The sequence below is a fragment of the Sceloporus undulatus genome, chromosome 1 (assembly GCF_019175285.1).
Source record: "Sceloporus undulatus isolate JIND9_A2432 ecotype Alabama chromosome 1, SceUnd_v1.1, whole genome shotgun sequence".
In the NCBI taxonomy this organism is placed as follows: domain Eukaryota; kingdom Metazoa; phylum Chordata; class Lepidosauria; order Squamata; family Phrynosomatidae; genus Sceloporus; species Sceloporus undulatus.
This window is the reverse complement of record NC_056522.1, coordinates 49,025,842-49,035,619: the sequence shown is the minus strand read 5'-3', so window position 1 is coordinate 49,035,619 and position 9,778 is coordinate 49,025,842. Positions and strand designations below refer to the sequence as shown.

Here is a 9,778-nt window from a genome sequence, read left to right as displayed (position 1 = left end):
AAATAAATAAATAAATAAATAAATAAATAAATAAATAAATAAATAAATAAATAAAGTGGCGAGAAAAAATCCCCAGAATTCCTGTTCTGTGAACCTTAGAAAAATAACCAAAGAAAACTGGCAAAACAGAATAAAGAAGTTAAGGGGATTAACAAAAATGTGTGTTATTTGCAGGACTGGCATCAACCCTAGTCAGGCAGCCATTCCAGGAAAGACAACATGGATAATTCCATAGTATTGAACCATGGCAGTTAAAGTCCTCTTAAACTACATTGTTTATGCAGTGTGCATGTAGTCTTGGTCATAAAAAGTATCATACTTTGGAAGGCGTGAGTTATAGTTGATAGAGTTAATTTTAACAAGTTAGTTTTGTTAACAAGTGAGTAATAGAGTTGCATTTTAAAAAGGTGGGGAAAAATAAACAACTTTACTGGAGTAACAAGTAACATTTCCCAGTTATATTTGATATTTGATGAAAAATTTCCATGATTTATCATTCTTTTATAAATCCTATTTTTAAAAACAAAGGAAAGAGGAATGCAATTAGTTACTTTTCAAACCTTGCAGTGAATAGTAGCTGTGCATTATGGCAAAACCCCTCTGAACAAATCTGGTGAAGGAAACACTGTCATAGGCGGGTTACAGACAGCCATTAGGGACGTCCTGAGGACATCCCAGTTTGAAAAAGGGGCATCTTTTCCAGATGCCCCTAACCCTATCACGGACAGAGTCCGTGACAAATGGTGGTGGTCGTTCCATATTGACGTAGCGGACACTGTGCGTCCGCACGTTGCACCCCGGAAGTGACGCTGCGAGTGTGCGACTAGCGCCTCACGGCATCTCTTCCAGGGCCCAGGAAGGAGCGTGATTTCTGCGCTCCTTCCTCGGAGCGTCCAGGAGCCGCGCGGTTTGGCCGCTGCGACTCCCGGACGCTGAAAGTGGAGGCGGAGCCAGACCACCGCAATCAGGCGGTCTGTAACTCGCTATAAGTTCGCCTTAGGGTCTCCATAAACTAGAAATGGCTTGAAGGCACACAAGAACAAAAAATATTTTGTAAGAACTATAATGAGTAACTGAGGATCAGCTATTGTATGTTGGTTTTTATCTTACTCTTGCATATCCTCCAGCATTTCACAGGTGAATGCCAGGACACTTGTGACCAAGCAACAGCAGAGTGTGGTCAACAGGGCAAAGGTTATTAATAAGAAAGAACACAAGCTGGGAGAGGCTGCAGCAGTTTGCTTTTCAGAGAATCTACTGGGAAGGGCAAGATTCTACCCCCTTCTCTCCTTTCCCATCTGCTGAGTTAAGTGAGTGCAAACTGCATTCACATTTCTGAACTCAGTCTGAAGTAAGCTGAGGACAAAGGGGGAAAATGAGAGGAAGAGAGAGAAACTGCGACACTTTAAAGATATCTGAAAAAGTGGGGTGGCAGAAGATTAATCAAGATTGTCCCTGCCACACTGGAACAGTTGGAAGGTATGCTGTTGTATACAACGCTACTATCTGAAATCAATTTCCACAATTCTATCTAGAGACCAGGGTTCGATTCCCAGCTCAGACATGAAACCCACTGGGAGGCTGAGTCACATGCTCTCAGCTTCCAGGGAAGGCAATGGCAAACCTCCTCTGAACAAATCTTGCCAGGAAAACCACATGATAGGTTCTCTTTAGGGGCACTATAACTCGGGAACGACTTGAAGGTACACAAAACACACTTCCTTTTCTATATGCATTATTTTTTCTTATTATCCATTTACCTGCGGTTTCATGAAATTGTCACTAGGTCTTATTTCTCCATTTGCAGTTTTCCTTCTTTATACTGTTAATCCACTGTTTTATATGTTAGTCATGCACCTTCCACTTTCTTGTTTGCTTATCTATTATTTAAATCAGTTGTAAGCCAATCAAAACTATTCTGCCCTATAATCCTTAATAATCCTTATCTTTCTTTGGATATACCCCAAAATTTTGAGAAAATAAAACAAAATCCTTACACGTAATTTGAACATATCACTGTTGTTGGATTCTTTTAAATATAAAGTGACATCTGGTATCAAATACAAATGGCAGTAAAAACAGGGATAAACATAGCATATCTGTTTCTCTACTATACGAGTTGAGGTTGCAGGTCAAAACTCATGCATTTGATGTCATAATAACAATAGAAATAACAAGATCCCTAAACACTCAGAAAAGGATTTATGTTTTAGTGACAAAAGTTTTTGTGTGCAGGAATTGATTTTTAAAAAAAATTCTGTTTCATTGTTTTTCATTTGGAAAGCATTAAGTGGCCCTTGAATGTCAGGTGGTTCAGTTGAGATCCAGATTTCCTTTATCATCAGCTGTTTGTGACAACTGGCCCAGATGCAATTCTGCTGATTTCAAGTTAGCATGCAAACCAGTCTGATATAGGAGCAAACTTCAAACTTATCCATTTTGGAGTCTCAAACAGGTAGCCTTTTTCTTTTTTTTAGATGGAACCAGCTGGACAGAAGCAACCCTATCATTTCAACAAAATGCCTGAAGCACGTTGTCCTTCTTCTCAGGTAGGAGGATTCTTCTTTTTGCATTCTGTTTTAAGTATTATCATTTTCTCCAGAGTATCTTTTTCTTTAAACCAGTCTTTGCCTTCTGTGTGCTCTCCAGGTGTCCCACATTATAGTACCTATCACCCCATAAAAATGTGGTTTTGTGGATTTGAGGTGTTATTGTGCTTTCCAATAAAAATGGTTATAGAGTATGTTGGCTGGAGATTATGGTTGTTGTAGTCCAATTGTTCGGAGGGCAAAATTGCTCTTTTCCCTGATTTTTTTTCTAACTGCTATTGCTAGGGATGCTTGAAGAATTTATTCTTTAGAGATTATCACATTAGCTTTGCTGTTGGGATAGACCTGGGATGTAACTTTCTTAAGGCGCATCTTATTGTATTCACCCATTGCTGGGCAGTATGCAGCCTGTATGCAACCTGGGCTTCTCTTGCAGCTTTTCAAGAATGATATTTCCCCATTCTTGAAAAGATATGGGACAAGCTTGGAGAAGCCCAGGTTGCATGCAGGGTTCCTGGCAGTGAAGCTAATGAGATAATCTCCTTCATGTATTTCCCTGCAAATTAATCCAGTCTCCTCTTGCTGGATTAAAACTATTATCCTTCAGATTTTACTCTTCAACGTTTGTGATGTGGCACTTGACTGGAAAAAAAAAAGATACACAAAAATGTGGATAAAACAAATCTAGATAAGTATGTATTAGGGTAAAACAAATGTTTTAAAATACATCTTTAAAATATAATTTTTCATATGGTTATTACCTTCATAGCATAAGAAAGTTATTTTCTTGACCACTGGATATGCTGGCTGGAGGAATTGGGGAGTCATTGTCCAAGAAATAATTTTCCCAATGTTTAGTCTAAATGGTTATATGAAATCCTCACCTTTAGAAGCAGTGTACCATCATTGTGTTCTACTATAGTTGCTGGAGAGAATGACTGTAGAAGAATGCTTTCTGAAAGCATACGTTTGGCCCTTGTGGTAATGCCATGGTGGTCTGACTAGATATTTATCTTGTTCTCACTTACAAACTCTGATGAGAATGCTTCAAAGTAAATGCCTTCTGGCATGCAGTTCCTGTCATCACCAGCCTTGTTCCCATTATACAATTGTAGTGTTATGATTCCACTTTAACTGCCATGGCAATATCCTAAGGAATGCGAGTATTTACTGTTATTTAGAATTCTCAGCCAGAGAGCTCTAGTGTATCCCTAAACTAGTATTCCATCGGATGCAGCCTATGGAGTTAAAATAGATTCATAGTGCTATAACTAGATGATGTAAAAGGGCCCCAGGTGTTGGTCCTGAACACATGGGTAGAGAAAGAGTGGGAACCATGTGACTTTCTAAATGTTGCTGGACTATAAGACCCATCAGCCACTAGTCAGCATCATCAACAGTGAGGAATGCTGGGAGTTATACTTATGAACAGAGTATTCCAAGCTGTTGGAAACCCTGATAAAGAAACATACCTAAACTAGTGGAGTATTCAGTTCATGTTCAAATCAGCACAAATCAGGAAGTCTTCAGACTTTATTGTGCAATATGTGGAAGTCAGTGACTGGAGCTACAAATAATGTTGAAAACATAATAACTTGTTTTCCAAAACAACATATTGGGCTGAAACAAACCACTCATTTTTAGTGTTGAAAAAAAAAAAAAAAGGAATACTTTCTAGTTATTTTCAAAGTTACTTTAAAAGGACATTTTGGCAAGAATTTTTGATAGGCATTTTGACAGGAAGTTTTATGCCTTTATTAATCCTATTAATCCTTGCTCAAAAAAAGTTAACGGAATGGAATGGAAATGCCTTGGGCATTACTGCTCATTACTGTCAACAGTAAAATGGGTAATGGCAACAGGCAACTATTTTAAGAGCTTTTATCTTTTTGAATGGCATTTTATTATTTTATTGTCTGATTTGTTTGAATTATGTAATAGTTTAACTCTGTTTTAATACTCACTTTTTATATGTTTTTATTTTTTTAAAAAAATTATGAGCTGCTTTGAGACCTAATTTTGGGGATAAAGCAGGGTAATAATGATGATGATGATTAAACACTGTAATGAGTAATGGGATTGGATTATTTTGTAAAAGCAACTTCCAAAGATCTAGGTTGGTGTGCATGCCTCTGCATGTCCATGTATAGCTGGTATACATTCAAGCAAATATAAGATTACCTTCTGTGGGGTGGGGCTAAATGACCAAGGAAAGGAGCAATAAATCCAGTTCTGTCAGATGTGGGGACTAAACTTTAGACAGGCAGTTAACACTGCAAACATAGACCTTTTGAGAACCTAGCTGGTGATTATTTTAATGTAATTTTTTTTCAACTTCCTGAGCCTTAAACTTTGTGGTTGCCTTCATGGGGGCTGAAAAAGACTGCAGAGGCATTTGCCCAGAGCAGGCTGAGGACATTCTTATAAATGACATGAAGGACAATTTGCTTGTCTCCAGTGCTTCACTTCAGTGATGTTAATGTTTCATTGAAAATGGAAGGGAGACGTTTTGAGACCAAATGTACTTTTCAGTCAATGTAAATTTTTCATCTGACATTCAGATATAGGACAGAGAAAATCAGATTCAAAGATCACTTGTGAAAATGGGGTTATTAGTGGTAAAGATGCATGACTTTCTTCAGATTTAGAAGTGAAGCTTGCTTGGATGACCTTATGGCTCTTCCATATCAGAGATATTCCAGGCAGGGTTGCACTGGATGACAGTTCATATGTGATGCACACCCAGGACAGCTAGACAACATGTGAATGCATGGGGTTAGTGAAGAGATATGGTCTGAACTATGTTCATTTTTAAAATATATTTATCATATATATTTAATTGTTATTGTACTACCCACACAGCAGTCATGGAGCTTAAGGAGGTACACAAGAGGTTCCCAGGCAGGCTCCCATCCACATGTTATCCAAAATCAGTCGTGCTTAGCTGCCTAGAACATGGAATGATTTGCTATTTAGGTTAGGCAGCTCCCAATGCGATTTTACCTTGACTGGATCTAGTTCTAAAACAAACACCATCCAGTTTCACTCATAAGGAAAAGAAATTTATTTTCCAAAGTTGTGCTAATAAGAGAGGTATTCTACCTCCAGGTGCTAGTAGGGGGTGGATAGTTTTTGTGGGTCTGGGGTCCAATTTTTGTTTCACGCCCTCCTCCAAGGTTTTCAAGAGGCTACATGGGCCACCAAAAATGTCCCAAAATGGTTAGATCCACTTCTGGGTTTGAAAAATTGACATTTCCACAGAAGCAGGAATTCACCTCTCTTTTTGCTGGTGGTGGGGAGGTTACTTTTTTGACAGTATGTTTTTGAAAGCCTGAGGCCTCAAAAGCCTCAGTAATGTTCTGGGGGTGGGGGTTACATACAGCTCCAGCTCATACTTTGCCTGTCCCATATTATAATTTTGTCTCTTGTGGCCTGGCCATGCCCAAGCAGAGGTCTTCCATCACTATAAAGCCCTTGCTTTTCAGTAGATCTGTCTTTATTATAGAACTTCACCATCCATGAAGATCTAAGGTCAGGCTTAATGTGTTTCTGGCCCTGAATGACTGTCTGGAGACTAGAATGGCTGTGAGATATATAGAAGTTCCCAATCCATCTGAAAGGCTTGTCTGTGTCTGCCTTGCTGAATCTTCTCTGCTGACTTCAACCATGGTGCCAAGTGATAACTTTTGAATTGCTATCATTTATCTTATCTCTGCAGGAGTATCCGTACTTCTTCACATACAGGAACAGTAACTATTCATCTTTTTCTGCGGAGCTGCAGACTGAAGCCATGCCTCAAGTATGGAAAGAACTGGTAGCATAATATTTTATTATTGCCTGCCATTGGTAGAAAGCAGTGCAGGAGAGGGGGAATTGGCACAAACTGCAGCATATCCCATAAAATGATTTTGTGGGCATGAGGGGAGGCTACTCTTCCATTCATATGAAAAAGTGCATACTGTATTTCTTTATACTGGAATGTTGACCATCTGTAATGGATTATTCTTTTTCAGGAAAGGAGCTTTGGGACTAGCATTCTGTGTCCTGACCGTACCCCCTCAAACACAATTCCTACCTCAGGTACATATTGGGAGTTTCTGTCTATTAAATCTTAAGTGAAAGAGGCTTCCTTTATTCTTTTAGCTGGATTAAGATAATACCAGAGCAAAGATACTATTTTTGATTATACTTTCTAGAATCTGCCAGCTTAATGGCATTCTGGAGCATAATGAGAAGCATGGCAATATATAAACTCAGGAATATGTATAATTATATTGGACTGTCTAATTTGGTAGTGTGAACATTGACTGCCATCAAAAAGACAAATGAATGAGTTCTAGACCAAGCCAGGCTTGAACTTTCACTAGAAGCCTAGATGACTGAAGTGAGGCTACCTTACTCTTGACATGTCATAAGACAACATGACTCACTAGAAAAGAGGATAACACTCAACAAAGTAGGAAAAGAGAAAGACCACATTGCAGGTGGATGGACTTAATCAAGGGGATCACAGTTCTGAGTATGCAAGAGCTGAGCAACCAGGACACATGAAGGTCTCTCATTCATGGGATCACTGTAAATTGAAGCCAACTTGACAACAAATAACAAATACATTGACTGGTAGTGATTCTCCAGAGTTTCAAAGAGTGGTCTTTCCCAGTCCAGCTGGGGTGCCTACAAAATATGTGCTCTACCATTGAACCAAGGCTCCTACTTGAAGAAACTTGGTCGAAGTACTGCTTGGAGATAATCTACAGTACAGAATGTGTAGACTTCTGTGTAGTCACAAAACTATACAGTAGCAGCTCCACCGCCACTAGAATGTAGCAGCCCATTCATCCTGCACTTTAATTCTCATGGGCATTCATTTACTGTTCTATTTTAAAACAAAAGCCAGCCTCAGCATTAGTTTGCTAGTCAAGAATCTGGTAATTATTATAAGAGAAGGCATGTGTGAAGGATGTTTTAAGATCTGCTTGTGCTGCCCAAAGGACGACCAGACATGGTAGGGATTTCTGCGTGGCAGTACTTTGGTTTTGGAACTCCCTTCTGTCAGAGATTTGGTGGTTGCACAAATATTTGTCTTTCAAGCACCAGTTAAAATCATATCTATCCATATAAGCTTTCAGGCTTTTAGTAAGTGTTTAATATGCCTTTGACTCTTGGTGGTTTGTATTTTTTTTTAATTGCATTTTAATTTGTGTTTTTAGACACTTATAATTTGTCATTGTAGATTTGTGATTTTAATTGAATTCTTATGTAGATTGTTAGATATCACAAGCTCTTATGAGGAAGAATTTATGCTTTATGGTAGTTGAAGAGCTTATGATCTATTAGCAATCAAATTATTGCTTCCAGTAATAATATTACTGGCAATATTGTTTGACAATATTGTCAACCAGTTCTAAACATGGGGAAGAGAGAAAATAGTGTGCAAAATGTAATTGTACAAATACAGTACTCTCTTGTGTAGCAAGGAGCTTACTGCATGAGTTTACTGTACATAGGAAGAATTACCTTTGAAAACTGAATTACTAAATCACCAGTATCCACTTTCTCAGATAAAAGGTATAACATGCATGATGAGCCTCGACTCTCTTTGGTGCCTAAGTACATAAAGGTCAGGTTCTGAAAAAGTATAAAGCATGCATCTTCTGGAAATGATAATTTCATCTAACACAGAGGGAGGCAATGTGTCATCTTCCAGATATTGTGGAAGAACTGGATCTCATGTCAGCCAAAGCCAGTGTGCCTAATGACTGGGAGTGATGGGAACTGCAGTCCAATAACATCTGAAGAGCCTCATGCTCCCAGTCCTTGAATTAAAAATTTGGGGTTGAAGTATTGCACCAGGAGACATAAGGAGCTGGGTATGTTTAGCCTACAAAGAGCTAAACATAAGAAAAGGCTAAGAGGTGATCTGATAGCCCAGGTTAAGTATTTGAAGGGATGTCATATTGAGGACGGAGCAAGCTTGTTTTCTGCTGCTCCAGAGAATAGGGCCTGGATTCAAACTACAGAAAAAGTGATTCAACATTATGAAAAACTTCCTGACATTGGCATGTTACAGACTGCCCAAAACGGGCAGTCTCGCGCCGCTGCCAGTTGCTGTGTCCGGGAACCGCAGCAGCCAAACCATGCGGTTCCCGGGCACAGCAAGAAAGAAGTGCCAAAATGGCACTTCTTCCTGCGCCCTGGAAGAGGCACTGCAAGGCATGAGGTGCGTACTCGCAGCGCCACTTCCGGTGTGCGATGTCCGGACGCTGTGCATCCGCAACGTCAAAATGGCGGCACCCATCTGTATGCAGTGCCGCCATTTTGACGTACTCATTACGCACGAGGGGCAAGGCGCGTCAGGAAGTGCCGCCCCTCGTGCGTAACAACAGCATCTCATTGGCCCGTCTGTAACGGGGATGAACAGAGTTCAAAGAAATTTGGTTCAGTATGAATTTTAAGTAGCATCACAAGTTCTTACAACTTTTCCCCAAGAAATACATTCTTCATGCTGAACACCTTCTAAAAGTTCCATCATTGTCTCTTTTTTTTCTTTTTTAAAATAGTTCATAACTTGAGGCCAGGAGATATTAAAGTTATAGGTGCCCTTGGAGATTCACTAACAGTAAGTACAGATCATCAAATGTGCACTATTAAACTGATTGATGTAAAAGGCATTTCTGAATTCTAATATGTGAAAGGAGGAGCAAACGTTCTTCATGGTTAACTGAATTTTTCATGCTCTTCCTCCCACTCCTGTGTTCCCATTATGCTGGGTTCTTAATCTCCTTTGGGTTAGATATGCCATCTCTCTTGGCAATTGCCTATTTGCATATGTTAATGAATGCAACAACTTAAACATTTTTCTAGCAGTGAAGCAGATACAGTTTTGCTGTGAGGTAAATAACTTGGCTACGGTAATCTTAAACTAACCAAACAAAAACTCTGTGTAGGTGCTCAAGAGAAGTTTCTTTGCAGTGATGAATTTGCCAAAGGATGCATCTACACTGTAGAAATAATGCAGTTTGACCCCACTTTAGCTGCCATGGCTCCATCCTAGAGAATCTTGGGGTTTGTAGTTTGTGAGGCACCAGCACTCTTTTGCTACAAAACTACAAACTTCAGGTTTCCACTTAGGCCTGTTACAGACAGCCAAAATAAAGCTGCTTCGAGTCACAGTGGAGGTATGGTGTTTCAATGATGCATGCGTCCTAAGAGTCCAGAAGCCACACCAC

The 9,778-nt window shown here is 39.5% G+C and overlaps 1 protein-coding gene across 1 annotated transcript in view; it reads left to right on the top strand.

Moving 5' to 3' along the window:
* PLB1 (phospholipase B1) overlaps positions 1-9,778 on the top strand; it is a 160,715-nt gene that overhangs the window by 38,912 nt on the left and 112,025 nt on the right. The window contains 4 exon segments of the mRNA XM_042438249.1: positions 2,478-2,549; positions 6,268-6,348; positions 6,563-6,629; positions 9,110-9,168. Of these exon segments, the coding sequence (XP_042294183.1) occupies positions 2,478-2,549; positions 6,268-6,348; positions 6,563-6,629; positions 9,110-9,168 (279 nt within the window).